The sequence below is a fragment of the Canis lupus genome, chromosome 11, assembly GCF_048164855.1.
Source record: "Canis lupus baileyi chromosome 11, mCanLup2.hap1, whole genome shotgun sequence".
Classification (NCBI taxonomy): Eukaryota; Metazoa; Chordata; class Mammalia; order Carnivora; family Canidae; genus Canis; species Canis lupus.
Window position 1 is genome coordinate 24,324,918 of NC_132848.1, and position 17,790 is coordinate 24,342,707.

Consider the following 17,790-nt stretch of genomic DNA (forward strand, 5'->3'; position numbering starts at 1 on the left):
CAAGCCCCATGCTGGGTATAGGGATTACTTAAAAATAAGATCTTTAAAATGAAATTTTAAAAAGTTAAAAAATCAAAAGCAGAGGAAACACAAAAGTGTCTGTAAGTTACAGTATATCAACAACTTAATATACATATATATATAATTTTATGTATGTATACACACACAAAAGCACACATCCACAAATAACAGACTCAAAGGAAATAGTCCCAAGTGTTTAACTCTGCTTATCCTTGAGCAGGATTTTTTTAAATTTCCTTAAATGTTTTTCTGTCTTTATATTTTGGTGATGCGTATGAACTGTATTCTTTCATTCTCAAAAGGGAATGTAAGATTTTTAATATTACGAAGTTAACTCGTAACCTGAAATAGTTACCAGTTACCTGAAACATAAAAACTGAAGTAAAATTTGAAATATTTGCTCTCCTAGTTATGCTTTTCTAAAATAACTTATGAAGAACCAACCAAAAAGAGCCAAAGACAAGCATGTGCAAGTCACCCACTCACTTGCTATTCCTTACCTGTCCGCAATACTTGATGGTTTATCACCAATGGGCACCAACACCCCACCCCAGAGAGATGTTGAAAAAACCTATGGAAACACAGACAGACAACCGTTTCTTCAGTGCCCCTTCCCTGCGATGAGCATCAGCGGGCGGCCACCGCACGGAGATCTGGTTGCAGGCGTGGCACTGGCAAAGAGCTCTGGGGCAGAGCGCAGGGGCGACAGACCAGGAACATCTGATTGTGGGGTTGGAGAGCTACAGCTGACAGTGTTTTGTGGGTACTTTAAAAACCTGCAACTTCAAATTTCACATGAAGACATAGCAAACACCAGCAAACACAAGCCCAAAGCCCAAGCAAGGCATGGCTCCCTTGGCTTCCATCCCAGAGAGGGCAGCCCCACCCCTTCCACGAAGAGCGAGGCTGGGCACAGTGGGAGACACACCTCATCTGGCGAGGGGACAGTGGCGCCTTTACATCTGCCCCCCATCTCTAGCAGGCCTGGAGAGCTGCCAGCAGTGCTTCCCATTTCCTACAGGTGCCCCCATATGCCCTGACGGTCATGCCACACTGGGCCTCCCTCCAAACAGAAACTAGTTTCAATACGGTGCCCAAAGTCCTCTACCATCTGATGCGACCTCTGTCCTCTCTGCGCCGTCCCTCCTCCTCACTCTGTCCAGTCATGGCAGCCCCCTGGCTCGTCCTGGCAGTGCCATAGCTCCTGCCCAGAGAGCCTACGGCTGGCTTCCTTGCTTTGTTCTGGGCTGTGCTGCCCCACTGCAGATGCCTTCCTGGACCATCTTAAATAAGACAGCACCCCATCTGGGCCATTTTATCTTTACTCTGTTTTATTATTCTTTGTTACATTTGCTACCTGCTAAACTGTATATACACACGTGCTTGCTGCTTACTCATGGGTCTCCCTTCACTAGTCTGTGAGGGAGTGGGAACTGTTTTACTTACTGAGGTATTTTTAACGCCCAGGCAGTACTGGGCAGCCGATATAGATGTGGTGGGTGGATGGGTAGGTGAGTGGGTGCATGAAGAGCGATACCTGGACAAAAGCACAGGAACTGAGAGCACAGTGCAGGAGCCCTGACCTTGGTCTGGGAGGTCAGAGGAGGCCTATAGGAGATCGCCTATGCCGAAGTCTTAAAAAGGCAAGGAACGAGGGGCCAGGGAACAGCTGAAAGAAGGGACTTACAGCCAGCAGAGAACAAAGTGCAAGCCTGGAAGTAAGAGCCTAGTCCTTTAGGGAAATGAGAAATAGCTGAGCCAAAGCACAAGGAGAAGGGGAGAGAGACCAGGCCAAAGATTGTGTGCCACACCAATGGTGCCAGCTTCACACAGGAGATTTTAGGGCTTGCGTTTGAGAAAGACCAGCATGCCTGCAGTATGGAGGAAAAGGGGGAGCAGAAAAGGATATCACCACCAAGGTGAGAAAGCACAGCCTGGAATCTGAGTGATGCTGAGTGGGCAGAGAGGTGGACCTGGTGCTCAGTGGCCTTTGGGTGAGGACTCCTCCGAGCAGTCAGGGAGGTCAGGGCACTGGGGCCAAAGCTGTGCAAGCCAGTGCAACTGGGAGCCCGGGTGCAGGGTACAGATTTGGGAGGGAAGTAACAGTTGGTTTCAGACACACTGAATTTGAAGTGTCCATGTAAGGAATGGTGTTGGGATGCCTGGCAACACAGCACATGGATGGAGGCTGCAGCCATGGGGTGGGGTGGGCACGAGATCCTCTGGGGAGACTGCCAGCGCAGGACACTTCCACGACAATCTAGGGGGAGAGTCTTGCAAGGCGGCAGCATGGCAAGCCACAAAGGGACCCCACGAAGAGGAAGCGGACACATGGAAGGAGGATGCAGGCAGGATGGAGTCCAGTGAGGACAGTGTCAGCATGGTGGGGAGGGGAGGGGGGAGACCGGGAGGAGCTTGCCGACTGGACAATGCGGGGGCCCCAGCAGCGGCGGGGAAAAGGCAGGAAGTAGATTCAAGGAGCGAGGACTCCAGGGCTGACTGGGAGCAGTGATAGGAGACTTTAGAAATAGACATGTGTATCATCTCATTAAAGCTCACTCCTTGCTCCGAGTCTTATGATAGCAAAGGGCACAGGCGGGTGTGTGTTTGTGTGTGTCCAGTGGGGGAGCACAGAGAGCTGTTCCCCGTCACCAGCCTCCAAGAGGACTGGAGAACAAGCCAGGGGCTCCTCTGCCTTGGTCAGAATCAGGTCCCTTACTCCTCATTCCCGAACAAATCAGGAGAAACTAAACCAAATGGAATTAAAGATTTAAAAAAAAATGCCTGGAAGTGCCCAGGGCCCTGCAGACTCAGCCTAAGAAGGTGAAGACTGAGAATTTCTACTAAATGACCTCAGAGGGAAAGGAGGCACATGTCTGCCCTCCAGACATGTTTACATGATGGCCCTGAGCTGACAAATGGGGAAGGGGCTCTCCTGGAATCCCACACAAAATGACCGAAATGTTCCTCTTGCAGAGAAAAATGATCACTTCTACCAAAGTTTCCTTAATTCTGGCTAAATTGAAAAGACCAAGCACTTCAGTTTCAAGCACTAATGTTCTGGGCTTCTCCTCTGGATTGTGCTTTCACTCTCTGGGAATGGAGTTCCCTAAAATAAAGGATAAAAGTGCAGGTGAAGGTTGTGGCTGGATACTCACCGAATCAAAGACAAGTTGTTTATTCAACTGAAGCTCGAAATCTTCTTTTATGAAGCTCACGTCCCCTCCGGTGTAGCCGGCCAGTTCCTGTGGGCGAAGGACCCACAGGTGGAAATGGAGCAAACAGACGTACTACGCCAGCTCTGAGACCGTGTCACTCCAAGTACTGCCTAATCTTGTTTGGTATTTTTAAAAAGACAGGAGGTCGCTTCTGTCTGTCCCCTAGAAGCTCCATTCTAGTTGTTACTCTGGTTGTTCTAGATGGTCCTGGGGGACCGACAGAAATGCAGGATCCTCAAACACACTGATGCTGTAGAATAATCTACTCCTACACGTGAGTGAGAAATACCAGCCGCAGGAACATCCCGCTGCGTGCCGGGGCTTGTTTGGCCTACTCACTGTTTGAAAAAAGGAATTAGCCAGTCTTGCAAAATTGGGCACATGTGATGTAAAAATCTGATTTCCACTTGGTCCCCTGATCCTGAAGCTCAGGCAGACAGAGCATCATCCACCCCGGGGGCCCTCAGGCGCAGGGCTACCCTCTCTGCCTTGAGGTGACCAAGGGGTTGGTTCAACCAAATCTCCGCTTTCCTCCCGGCCTAGTGAGGGACACCCCATCCGGGTCGGAGCGTTAATCCACCCCTAAAAAATGTGCCTCCAGTGTGGGGCTCTCTCCCCTCCCAGGTCACCGAGCCAGCAGGTCGCACGCGGGTGAAGGATCGCTACCTGGTTAACTTTCAGCAAAGCACCTCTTCTCGGCAAGATGGAGGAGTTCCGCGAGTCGATGACCATCGCGTGCTGAAAGAAACGTGCGGCGAGGTATTTCGCTTCAAGCAGGTGCACTTCCTGGCCACTGTGCCAGCCCCTCGCCCAATCACCTGACTTCACCCTCAGAAAAGCCCTCTGGGAAGGTAGCTCCCTGTCGCTACTTCACAGGTGAGGGAACCGACGGCGGGCGGAGCAGACCATTCATAGTCACCGCTGGGAGATTACCACCTGTCACGGGTCCGTCCTCTCAAGGAGCTTGACCCTGACCTAAGTGAACTCTGCCAGCTTTCCCAGCTCCCAGGCACACTGCCCTGTCACCACTGACGGGGCTTCAACAGAGTAATATGGTGCGGTTCCCATAAACTCACAAAGTGGCCGGCAGCCACCCAATCAGTGACCCTTCTCGGTCCGTCCAGTGCTGGCGAACGCTATTCTCCCAATGCACCTAAGTGCACAGCCACACCAGGAAAGCCCTTACCGAAAGAGATGACTTCAGCGAGTGCCCACTTTCCTTCCGGACAGCGAAGGATGCCGTCCTCGAGAGGCAGCCCAGCTCCCGCCACACGCCCTCCCACTTGACAGTGTGGCTGGTCTTCCATATGGGAAACTGCAAGGACACGGAGGATAAGCCTTCTGTGCTGTACACATGGAGGAGTCATTCCCAATCAGGTATCAGAACAGGGCATCTTATTCCATTTAACACCTTAGATAGGGTTTTTGTTTGTATGTTTGTTTTTATGGTAGGTGGGAGGGAGGAAAAGAAGGGAAGGAGGGGAAGGAAGGGATGGAGAAGGGGACAAAGCTGTGATCCTGCTCAAAGCAGCAGGACTGTGCTCTGGCAAGGAGACAGGTCACCTGCGTGAACGCTGCACACAGGGCACAGCTTCGTAACCCGCAGGCTTCTTCTCCTGACCTATGACAACCTGACACTCACCCACTCGGCCCTCCGAGCCCCAGTTCCAAAGCCAGGCCTGGTGACAGCAGCAACCCGCATCAGCCCCCGGAGAAGAGGGAGGAGACAAGGTGTTCATGAATAAAGAGCATCCTTCGGCCACTAGAGGCCTGAGCCAAGTGACCCCTTGGGTAAACGGCACCTGCCTCTTGCCCTGACCTAGGGGCCCTTAGAGTCAGGCCCACCCATCTTAGGTCCCTATCACAGACAGACACCCAGGTTGCTTCTGAACAGTGAACACTGCCTGGTGACCTCAAGAAGTGTGATGACGTGACTCCTACAAGGAAGCCAGGTCACTTCACACGACGTGGAGCAGTATTTAGCCAGCTGTTCTCCGTAGCCCTCTGGTCTGGCTCCCAAGGCGAGAACTCAGGGCCACCCATCTCCAGCTCTCAGCAAGTACCCACGAGGCACCGTGTCAGGTGCTGGGGAAGCAGACGTGATACAGGGCAGCCTTGCCCGCCTGCCACTTCTGCACTGAGGGCCACGTGAGACTCGGCTATTCCCCCGAAGCCTGGGGAAGGTGCACTGCGGGCCTCAATCATTGCTTCCCTCCTCCTAGGGCAGCTCTTAACTAAGAAAAACACAACTGCCCAGAGGAGACACATCTTGTCTCTGTGTTCACGGTCAGGAGGACGAGGCAGGGGCCAGAAGGTTCCATCTTCCTCCAGAACCTCATCTCTCAAACCCACGGCTGCTAGCTCCCAGTCCTCTGTCCCTCTGTCCCTCCTTCTGCCCTCTCACCTCTTCCATGCCCTGTGCATAAACAAGCTCTAAGTTTCCTAAGAACTTGCTCTTTAAAAAAAACTTAGAAAAAAAGGATAAAAGAGGGACACAGGAGAGAGATGGGGAGGGAGAGCTGCTGGAGGGCAGGGGCTGGGAGGGCAGTGCTAGCCAGGCAGCCCCTTCCCCTCGCTGTGGGCAGGAAGGCATCAAGGGCTACTCCTGTCAGACGAGGACAGGTGGCCACATGGAGAATTGAAAATGGAACTGCAAGCACTCATGTCACATCCGGAGCCAGGAGCCACCAACCCACCTCCGTGCTGGGGACTTCCATGACCCTGGTCTGTCTTCAAGGCTAAGATGCGTGAGTAGCCAGTGTCTCCAGTGCCCACAAGGGGCTGAGCAGTACAGTGGGCTCAAGCTCGGGCTCCAGCAGGGGCTCCTAGACCAAAACTGCTGGGGTGCAGATGGAGAGAACATGCGAGGCATCCTCCCCTAGACACTGGTTCAGTGACAGGCGGGACCCAGGAACTTGCATTTCTAACCAGCTCACGGATGAGGCCATGCTGCTGATCTGTGGGCCACACTTGGGGAACTAATTTTATATGGCTTTATGCGTCCAGGTCTTCCCTCCTTTACCAAAGCCCGGAACGGGAGGGGAGGAGCCACACAGTATAGAAAGGAAGGGACACAGGGCAGGGGTCAAAAGGTTGTCAGATGGCAGGAATTCCATCTGCTGCATCATGTCAGATCCTGCTAGAAGTAAACAAGTGCCAACCAACAAGGAAAGCTTTCAGTAACCTGCAGTGACCTTGCTGGCTATCAGAAGCTACTGACCTCCATGCACACGAGAAAGGACAAACACACGGCATCGCAGAAAGCCGGAAGCAGAGCTGCCACCTGGGAGCTGAGCCACTCTCTGGCCCCGGCAGTCTGCACTTGGCTCACGGAGAGGTACCCAGTCAGGAGGCAACCAAGAGCAGGGCAAAGGACAGAGGGTGACCCCGGCCATGAAGCCCACGCTCCAAGCGCCAGACTGACAGGCCCGCCCCCTCTTGCTGACCCTGGCGATCAGCTAAACAGGCACCTTGTTCTCCCTCAAGTGCACAAAGGGAAGGACACAGGGCTACTCACACTGTACTCGGCGGACACTCCTCTGTCTGTCTCCCGAAGCGAGCTCCAAGGGAACTGGCCAGTGACTTTATATAAGTTTACAGAGAAACTAGGAGACAATGGGACAGAGCTTTAAATGCAGAAACAGTGATTATAACTTGCACACATTTAAATCAACAGATCTAAAATTACACTCCTGGGGCTCATCTTCATGAAGAAAGCTACGGCATGTGTGACACTGCGCAAGGGCCAGCAGATTCAGCCAAGTGTCTTTTCACAACCAAGGCTTGTACTTTAACTTATAACCTGGCCACTGTACTCAATCATCTATCTGGCTTCCTACTTTCTCTCGAAGTTTCCAGGCTGCGGTTTGAAGAAGGACAGGCCATACGAAGTCTCTTTGGTTCCGTAGGAAAACTGAAAAGTCACCTTTTCTGCACGACCCAGAAGATTGGGGAGTTTGAGGCCAAGCACCTAAGAGGAGCAGAAAAACAGCAGTGGTTTACACAGAAGAAACGGTGTTAGGAAGGACTACACTGGCTCAGGGAGCCTCATAAACAGGACAAAACAGTGGACTGCAGATTGGGTCTTTCATCTGTAATCGCTTTTACTCTTTAAAATGCGCCTTTGCTGAGTGGATGTGCCCCCAACACATGCCTGATGGCGAGGGGCAGGCTCGCTTGCTGACTGCAAAGCCAGGAAAACCAACTGTACAGATTTGGAATTCAAGGGAATTTGAATAAGAAATTTAATACAAACATTCCCCAGATCGTTTCTAATTAACCATGGATGGTACCATGGTTTTCAGACAATCTAAAACATACTATAATCGGGATGGGGTGAAACAGTGTGGAGGGGGGAGGGAGAGGGTACTCGTCAATGAGCACTGGGTCGTCTGTGAAGTGGTGGATCATGTACTGTATACCTGAAACATCCAACACTGCGTGTTCCCTGGAATTTAAATTAAATTAAAAAGTAAAGAGTACTATGATCGATTCTAGGAAGATTCGTGAGAAACCATGCACTAGCCTACCGAGATGAAGGTGTCTGAAGGAGTCTCAGAACTACCCTCAGTTTTTAGAACAGTCACATTTTAAAAGCTCTTTATTGAAAGGTCTGCTCCGAGGAAGCACATACCATACTGCCTTCGTTGTTCCCAACCATGGTGTTATAACTGCCTGTTAATCTCCTTAATTCGGTGACTTCAAAGGTAACATCTAACCCATTTGGAAGCGCATCATCACCTATATACACAAAGAAATATTGAACAGTAAGAAAGCTAGCACATGTGCTTTTATTTTAGACCCCACTGATAAAAAAGGCAAAAAGCAACCTGAAGTTTCGTTTAATTTTACAAACACGCCTTCTATTTTAAAGTTCGAGAACGTTCCACCACAAAATCACAATACACCTCTGCACCTAAAAATCTGCGTCTGGTTCCTGAGGTAGAAGATACCACACTGCAGTCAGACTCTGCTGAGAGGAGGTAACTCTGAGCAGTGACATTTGCTTAAGCACACATTATCTGCTAAGGGCAATTGTTCTCCTCCTAGGGAGTCCTTGAGAATACTTGAGAATACTGCAATTCAACTGCCATTATACCATAGAATTTCTGTGACAAGAAGGACTCTAGTAACCCCACAAGAGAAGCCACAAACTCAATACAAGAGTGACTGCCCCTGTCCTTCTGTGAGCCAGGGGTGCGATGGCTTTGGGATGATGAGGGTGTGAGTCTGCAGCAGCCGCTTCAGCACCCACCACGGGGCCTCTGCGGAGGGCTGGGGGCCTCTCACAGAAAGGCACGGCTGACCCTGCAACCCTGGCAGGGCAGTGGCTGCATATGAGGAACAGCCTCAACACTGGCTCCTTGATACTCAGACTCAGCCCAGGCTGGAGCTCTGGTCTCATTTTTTAAAAAAATTAATAAACTTTATTGTTTAGAGAAGCTTTAGGTTTATAGAAAAATTGAGCAGAATGTATAGTGAGTTCCTGTAGAGCCTCTCTCCCACCAATACACATTCCTGTCTGTGATCGTCCTGCACTAGTGTGGTACGTTTGTCACAAGTCACAAACCCAGAGTGAGACCTCAGTAGGAACCAAAGTATGATTTGCTTGGTTCGTTCTTAGGTGTCATACATTCTAGAGGGTCTGACGGATGGATGTTGCCAGGCACTCCCACTACAGAATCATGCAGTTTTACCTCCCTAACCATTCTCTTCCACAAGTTCCCAGGTAATTCTAGCTGCAGCCCGGGGGGAGCACGACAGAGGTGCCCGCGCTGACCACATACCAGTCACATTTACAGTAGGCAGGAGGGCGCTAAGCTGAAACACTGCCAACAAGACCTGTCCCCAAGGAAAGCACTCCAGATAGCAGAAGGGCCACTTCTATCACTTACATCTCTGACCTGGGGCAAGTTAAACCTCGCTGAGCCTCAGTCTCCTTCGCTGGAAAACATATTTTCTAAAATAACACTAGTAGGGGCACCTGGGTAGCACAGCGGTTGAGGATCTGCCTTCAGCTCAGGGCGTGATCTCGGGGTCCCGGGATTGTGTCCCTCATAGGGCTCCCGGCAGGGAGCCTGCTTCTCCCTCTGCCTGTGTCTCTGCCTCTCTCACGGTATCTCTCATGAATAAGTAAATAAATAAATCTTTTTTAAAAAGCAAAGAATAAAAATAAAATAGCACTAGTCACTTTCCCCAGGTTTTAGCAAAGATTCAGCTGGATCCTGCATACACACGCTTACGACAGAGTTCGCCCAGGTACGGCCGCGCTGCTGACTATTGTGGTAGGACTCACAATACACACAGTTTAGAGCTTGTCCTGAAGGTAAGAGGGGAGCAACTCTGGAGTTTCCAGCTCGCACTGAGGGTACAGGAAGGGCTGGCGTCCCCCCCACCGCCCCCAGCCCTGCTCTGCTGGGCCCAAAGCTCCTTCAGAAGGCGACTATGCCTTGCTTGCTGCTGGACTCTCCCTGGTACCCAGCACAGGGCCTGGCCCATAGCAGGTGCTCATCAACCAAAGAGTACAAGTTGGCTAGCAAACAAGCAAATGAGCATAAACTGAGAGTGAAATCTGGATGCCTGGTGCCCTCCCGTTTAAAGCACACACTTAGATGGAGCCTGTCTGCCAAGAGCCCATTTGGACAAGAGCCTGGCTGGGCTGGGCTATCCTGGATGAAACCTGGCTCCCTCCCTTGGGATCCTTCTCAGACCGCCTGCACCATCTACTGGTTCAGACAGCAGGATCTTCAAAGTTCACCCATCTTCCCTCAGCCTGACATTTAAAAAAAAAATTCAATTACCCCCCTAGGACTGCTAACTACCAAGACCTCTGTGCTTGATAAACCTCCAGGTGCAACCCATGCCTGGCCACCCATTCAGCTTTCATGATTCTGCAGGATGGCTGGGAGGGGTAATCAGAGACACTATGCCACAGCAGGTACCTTGACATGTATCAATCAAAACATCCACTTGTCTAAATATTCCTAGGCGAAGTAATTTTTCACGGGCTTCATGAGATTTCCGCATCACCTAGGAGAGAGGACAAAAAGAGAAGGTCTTCCTCCAGGACAGAAACACAGCTGGTGACCGTCAGACCAGGCCAGGGGTGTAGCACTGGTGCGGAGTCACCAAGGAGAGAGCTCCATGGAGACCAGACACATGAAGGGATGGATGAAGCACAAGCAACAACAAAACCCCACTCAGGAGAGTAAAACCTGAACAAGCGTAGGAAGCAAAGTGCATTAACAAGTGCATTAACAGTTTCACAGAAACAAAAAAGCTAACCAAAATGCACCAGCCCAGCATGATTCCCTGCAGGGATGACAGTCTGTTGTTACAGCGATTGTGTTTGGTGCAAGAGAGACTGTGTTGTGTTTGTGCCTTTTTGTGTTGCGTGCATTTTCTAACCACTGTTCTGGTTTTTTTTTTTTCCTCTCTTCAATGTTGATGGCAGTGCTTTCTGGTGCCGGGAGTCCTTTTCTCCTGGAGGGACAAGCAGTAAAAGAGCAGGGCAGGAAAGGCTCCCGGGGAGCAGAGAGGGGGTAGGATTCACAATACACATAGTTTAGAGCTTGTCCTGAAGGTAAAAGGGGAGCGACTTTGGAGTTTCCAGTGGAGGACAGAGTGGAATGTCCTCAGGAGAGAGCCCTGATCATCACGGAGAAACAGAAAGGGGACAAAAGGAGGCAGGAGGAGCTGCTCCTGGCAGCCCCCGCAGCTGGGAGGGAAGCTGACAAGCACAGGTCACAGTACTGGGGGAGGACAGACTACACACATTTTGCAGGCAGAGCCCAAGGACAGTCACTGCAGGAGAGATAGGAGGCTATCCCAACTCTCAGCTCTGGGCCAAGCGCTTCTTGGGTACCATTAGAAGGGTGGGTGGGCCAGGGCTGGGGGCAGGGGGTAGGTGATGTGTTCCGTCCCTAGCCACACAGGGCTGCAGATGCGTGGTGATCCCGTGAGGACATGCTTAGCAGGCAGGTACACATTTGGGGCTGAAGCTCAGCAACAGAGGCCTGGCAAGGAGTAGAGGTGGGGAAGCCCTACTACACAGGCTGTAGTGAGACCTGGGGTGTGAGTGAGCCCCTGGGAGATGATCCTCACGTGGAGAAGCAACACGTGAGTAGGGTCACAGGGAGAGAAGGTGACAGTGCAGCCGAAGTGAACATGAGGAGAGGGACAAGCAGCCCAGGAGAGTGCAGGATTCGTGGGAGTCCAGGAGAGAGAAAATGCTGAGAAAGCAGGAAGATAGAAGCAATCTCAAAAGACAACAGAGCAAGAGAAATGTATTCCGCATCAGTGACAGACATCACTTCCGAGGCTCTTATAAAGAAACAAGAGCCGAACAGTCCAATGGGAAACAGGGGAAACCAACAGGTAACTCATCAAGTACCAGTAATGACCAGTAAACATGGAAAAGGCGCTCAATCTCATTCACAGGGAAAAAGTCCCAGTGGAAACAAGGACAGAGTATTTCACCTGACAGAGGGGGAAGAATTTTAAACGTGTTCTTGTGAAAAGATCTCCGTATAGTAACCCAAATGAAAGGTGCCTTAAAAGGTAGGGGAATGGGGTTACTCTGTCTACACACGTGTGCACACGACACATGTGGAAGCCCCACAGAAGCCCCAGCCCGCTGGCCGCTGGGGAGACCATGGCCAGTGGGGAGGGAAATGCCTACCTTTCAGTTCAGTATCCTCTGTATACTGGATTGTTAGATGCTTTCTTAAGACTGCTTACATATTACTTTAATCTTTTTAAAAAATATAGTAATTTTCTTTAAAGTGGGAATGGCCACAGACTGTGGAAAGATCAAGGAACGTGGGTACTGATGGGGTCACCTGGACCTGGCCTCCAGGAGGCTGGCTGGAGACTCTGGCTGGCATGTGGCTCCAAGGGCATTAGGACAGAAGGCACCTACCAAGGAGAGGACGGAGATGGCAGATAAATGGAGCAAGGACCCTGAGGAGACAGCAAGAGTCAGAATGACAGAGCACCCACCCCATAAGAGAGCACGCTAGAGCACTAAGTGGGGTGCCAGGGAGGAGGCCAGCAAGCAACGTGCTCAGCTCCTATTACAAGGCTGGGTGGTTGTGAAGAACACATGGATGGACCGGCCTCTGTGTAAGAAAGGCCGGAGGGAAGGGTAAATGCAAACATGTTAGGTCTGTGGGAGGCATCCAGGGAACTGGGGTGGGGGGCTCAGCTTGGGAAAATGGAAGCTCCCTTCTAGGTGGGAGGCAGGGTCATCAGCAGAGAGGTTGGGGTGGGAGCTCGGGGCTTTGAGACAAGAGATTTGTAGGTTCTTCAGAAGGGAATGGAAACAATGCCAAGCAGGGAGACTACTTGCCTCAATGAGGTTTTTCGCCTTAAAAACGTCTCCAATTTCACATATGATGATATCATCTTTAGTTCTTCCAAGTCCATCAAAATGAACATGTTGAACAACCACCTAAATATGATGAAGGGACATGGATTATTATACTTTTTTTTTTTTAGGTTTTAAATGCTGGGTCTTTTGTTTTTTAATTCCAGTGTAGATAACACACAGTGTTCAATTAGTTTCAGGTGTACAATATCGTGATTTGACAATTCTATACATTACACCGTGTTCACCACAGTTAAGTGTACTCTTCATCCCTGTCACCGGTTTCCCCCACCCCCAAACCACCTCCCCTCTGGTGACCAGCAGGTGTTCTCTGTAGTTAAGAATCTGTTTCTCGGTTTGTCTTTTTTTCTTTGTTCATTTGTTTCTTAAATTCTGCACGAGTGAAATCATACGGTATTTGTCTTTCTCTAACTTATCTCACTCAGCATCATACTCTCAGCTCCACCCACATCATTGCAAATGGCAAGATTTTCTTCTTTTTTACGAGTAATACTCCAATGTATATCTATACCACATCTTTATCTGTTCATCAGTTGGACACTTGGGCTGCTTCCATAGTTTGGCTATTGTAGATAATGCTGCAATAAACATAGGGGCGCATGTATCTTTTCAAATTAAGGTTTTCATATCCTTTGGGGGAAATACCAATGGGATTATTGGATCATAGGGTAATTCTAGTTTTGAGGAACCTCCATAGTGTTTTCCACAGTGGCTGCACGAGTTTGTACTCCCACCAACGGTGCACGAAGATTCCCCTTTCTCCACATCCTTGCCAACACCCTTGTTCGTGTTTATGAATTTAGCCATTCTGACAGGTGTGAGGTGGTATCTCATTGTAGGTTTGATTTGTATTTCCCTGATGATGAGTGATGTTTAGCATCTTTTTATGTGTCCGTTGGCCATGTGTAGGTCTTCTTTGAAGAAATGTCTATTCATGTCTTCTGCCCATTTTCTAATTGTATTATTTGCTTTTTTGGTGTTGAGTTGTGTAAGTTCTTTACTAACCATTTATCTGATAAGTCATTTGCAAGTATCTTCACCCATTATGTGCACACCTTTTCATTTTGTTGACTGTTTTCTTTGCTATGCAGCAGCTTTTGATTTTGATGCAGTCCCAATAGTTTATTTTTGCTTTTGTTTCCCTTGCTTCAGGGAACCTACCTAGAAAAAAGTTGTAATGGCTGATGTCAAGAGAAATTACTGCCTGTGTAATTCTAGGATTTTAATGGCTTCGGGTCTCACATTTAAGTCCTTAATCCATTTTGAGTTTATTTTTTGTGTATGGTAGAAGAAAGTGGTCCAGTTTTGTTCTTTTGCAGGAACACTGATTATTAAAGTATGATACAGGACAAAAGAGTAGGTAGGCATCAAGGCTAAAGACAAATGTCTGAAAGTTAATCCAGGGATTTTTTTTCAAGTTTAATGATCCATGCTTCTCGATTCCAGACTTTTTTTATCTTCCTGCCTTTTTAGAAAATCGGTTACCTGAACCTATCCTTTGCCAGGTCTATACTTCCTGCAACCAAGACTTACAAGGTCTCTGTAGCCAGATGGCCAAGTACCACATCAATCCTAAACCCAGGGAGACCACAGAGATCCCCTATATATCATTCCCAGCATGCTCCTGAAGCACTGGCCCCTGGCTGATGCCGTGATTCCCCAATTTAAAAACTGTGCACCTTGCTAGAGAGCTTGTGCACATTTCAGTAAACATGATAAATGCTGGCTCTGCACCTCTGACCTCACTGTCTGTAAAAGCTTATTTAATTAATTCATTCAATAAACAATGCACCAATCACCTAACAGCCAGGTATTTTTCTAAACACTGAGGATATAGCAGTGAACAGGACATAAATTCCTGACTCAATGGAGCTTACCTTCTAACGGGGGTAGAAATAGACAATATATATATAGTACAGTAGATGGTAATGAGTAACCGAGAAAACTAAAGCAGGGATAATAGGGAATATTAGGGAAAGGCATAATGGAAAGTGATCAGAATCCCACAGAAGATCTTAATTATACAACCACTGAAAACGCGCTTTCACTTCTTCAGTTGGATGTAAATTTCAAAGGCAAGAGAGTTTAGGAAAAGTTTTACTCTTTTTTCTGGACACAATATAAACTTAATTATAATCTGAGTTTGTCCTTGAAATACTTTTTTATATCATAAATACAGAAATACATTTGTTTTTTTCAAAAATAAGTTTAAATGTCCCACATAAATAAACTATTTCTCTAAAACCGGAAACTACTTTTCTAAGAGTTGCCTGCCTTTCTAGAACGTAGCTGGCTGCCAAGTCTTCTTTAATGAAGGCACTGAGACAGGTTAATTACTTCTGTCTGGGGAAGCAAACGTCTCTGGCAGGAGCCACTTCAAGCCCATCAGCAGAAACTCACATCTTTGTTTTCAAGAATCTCCTGTTTAGCTTCAGGTTCAACTTCAACAAACTCAGCTTCTTCTCCTAAGGCTCCAAAATCAGGTCCATTAGCTGGAAGAGGCTCCAAACTCTGAAAGGGAGCGAGAAGATGCAGATAAATAAACTTACATAAAAACCCAAACATCTTTGCATTTTCTCTTTAGATGGTGCTCCAGAAAGCTCAGTACCATGTTTCTCTCTGTTGAGTGGAGGCTGGGAAGCAAAGGACAGATGTAAGTGCCATTGATGTACAAGTCCTGGATTGGTGGTGAGCTCCCTGGTATCCGGTGTATATTAATAAATAAAACAAAGATGAAAATTAACTGAAAGGGTCAGGCATGTACCTATGACGACTGTGTCATGAACTGAGGTCTACAGGACTATGGCTATTTGAGCCTATACACCTAAGGCCCAATTGTAAGACAAAAAAATAGTTAAAAAGTAAGGTGCCACAAAGACATTTATCACAGGAGGCGCCTGGGTGGCTCAGTTGGTTAAGCATCTGACTCTTGATTTCAGCTCAGGTCATAATCTCAGGGTCATGAAATAGAGCGCTACATCAGGGTCTGCACTGATGCAATGCATCAGTGCAGAGTCTGCTTGAGATTCTCTCTCTCCCTCTCCCTCTGTTCCTCCCCCCGCCCCGCCCCTGCTCTGGTGCATGTGCGCACGCTCTCTCAAATAAATAAATATTTTTTAAAAAAGACATTTATCAAAGCAAAGAAAAAATAGCTTTTTTGTTATAGAAAAATTGTTTTTTTTTGTTATAGAAAGTATCCTAATTTTTAAAACCAAAATCAGACACATTTTAGGATAACTACATTGACAACTCAAATTGCTAAAACATATTTTTCTGTACCCTGAAAGTCTTATTCACACATTAAAAGGAACTGCGTATGTTCATAAAATGTGCCAGAAAGCAGTCACTTTCTTCAATCTGAACTGAGCTTATCCCAAAAGCATTAAAGCAACTTCTAAATAAAGATTCCACAGGCTGTGGCTGGTATTCGTACTTCCACAGAGACAAATAGAATGTGTAACACACATACAATATATGTTACCTACACGCTGGCTTAAATACAGGGACTCCCAGATGCTCCTAGAAATGGATTCAGAAGGTCTAGTGTGGCACCAGGCACTCGTACAAACACCAAATTCAGGGAGAACTGTCCTAACCAGTATCTGGCTGCTTCCTTACTCTACCAATTTTCTACAAACAAGCACTTTTTAAGTGTACGCATTTGATGTCTGCAGCATGTGCAGCAATGGGGACTCTGGGACACTATCCTCTTTTCCCAGACACACTCAACAGACTCATCAGTATTCCCTCCATAGTGTCACTGGTTCTCTGGAAAGGTAACGTCCTGACACATCCTCTCTCCCACTCCTGCTGCGAAGGACTGCAATGGCCCTCAAGAGTGCCTGGGGGTACAGAATCCAGCTAGATTCCTTAGCACGAGGAACCCCACCATAAGGCCCATATCTGCTCTGCCCAAGTTCAACCACCACCCCCTTCACATGCCTACTTGTGCACACCTGTTCTCTCCGCCCAGAATAACTTTCTCCTTTAAAGCATCTGCCTTAAATGTCGTCTCTGTAAGCCATCCCTGGCTTCTTCAGGCAGAGTCAGTCCCTCCTGTGGAGGGACACCTCTCGACACTGGAGCTTTATACCACTGCATGCCAAGCACTGGGCGAACAGCTGGGGATGCAGCAGCGAACAAGACAGACCAAGTCCTTGCCTCGCAGTGGTCAGAACAGAGTGTTTACACAAGTAAGAAGGGAAGATAACGCTGGGCAAAGAATATAGCGTTTGTTTCCTATCATCTTTTCATTTTTGTGGTAAAGTATTTTAAAAATGGAATAATATACTTTCTCAAAATATTAACAAATTAAAACAGTAACTTTTTACCTGCACCGTTCACAAATATGCTTCCTGTGTTTAAGCTTCCTGCATCAAAGCTTACTTAAGCTTACTTTTCTACAGTACCGTAAAAAAGTATATTAAATGTGTCCCGATTCTGTATGCAGAGTATATACTATGGTTAGGAACACGTGCACATACTCATCCTATTGGATCTGAACACTTAGCAGGTACACTTTGTCTGGGCCAAGGCTTATATACTCCAGATATTTAAAAAATCCCAATTCGGTTCCTAAAATTTCAAAGCATAAAAAAAGTTCACAAAAAATGCCTATTTGTATACTTTAATCAGAAATTCAAACTTTAAGAGATGACGTTTTTATGACTCGTGGTTACATCAAAGCTTGATGTCCTAAAATAATGGCCTTACTAATATTCATTCATTCACAGAATATTAAGAACCTATTATGTGGCAAGCACCTTCAAGATCCTCACCCTCATAAATTTATATTCCAGTGTCTAGAAGAACACATATAGGTTAAGTATTTGGTGAAATGAATTAAAATTAATATTTGGGTCTAGCTCTATCCTTTCAGCAGCTTAGCCTGCCAGTTGACAAGTTGTTGTCTTTTTTAAAGATTTTATTTATTTATTTGAGCTTTATTTGAGAGAGTGTTCGAGAGAGAGTAAGGGGGGGCAGAAGAGGGAGAAGGAGGCTCCCCACTGAGTGGAGAGCACTACCTGGGGCTCCATCCCAAGACTCTGAGATCATGACCTGAGCCAAAGGCAGATGCATCACCAACTGAACCACCCAGGGGCCCCCAGCAAGTTTTCTTGAACACCATGTGGCAGGTACTGTGCAAAGCAGTGCTAATTGAAG

The 17,790-nt window shown here is 47.8% G+C and overlaps 1 protein-coding gene across 1 annotated transcript in view; it reads right to left on the reverse strand.

Moving 5' to 3' along the window:
- Positions 1–17,790, reverse strand: part of SAMM50 (SAMM50 sorting and assembly machinery component) — a 34,607-nt gene that overhangs the window by 14,539 nt on the left and 2,278 nt on the right. Inside the window, exons 2-11 of the mRNA XM_072843604.1 lie at positions 15,028–15,138; positions 12,589–12,690; positions 10,181–10,268; positions 7,873–7,979; positions 7,079–7,209; positions 6,757–6,844; positions 4,426–4,554; positions 3,906–3,977; positions 3,180–3,266; positions 522–592 (exon numbers count right to left, since the gene is read on the reverse strand). Of these exons, the coding sequence (XP_072699705.1) occupies positions 522–592; positions 3,180–3,266; positions 3,906–3,977; positions 4,426–4,554; positions 6,757–6,844; positions 7,079–7,209; positions 7,873–7,979; positions 10,181–10,268; positions 12,589–12,690; positions 15,028–15,138 (986 nt within the window). The remainder of the gene's footprint in view (positions 1–521; positions 593–3,179; positions 3,267–3,905; positions 3,978–4,425; positions 4,555–6,756; positions 6,845–7,078; positions 7,210–7,872; positions 7,980–10,180; positions 10,269–12,588; positions 12,691–15,027; positions 15,139–17,790) is intronic.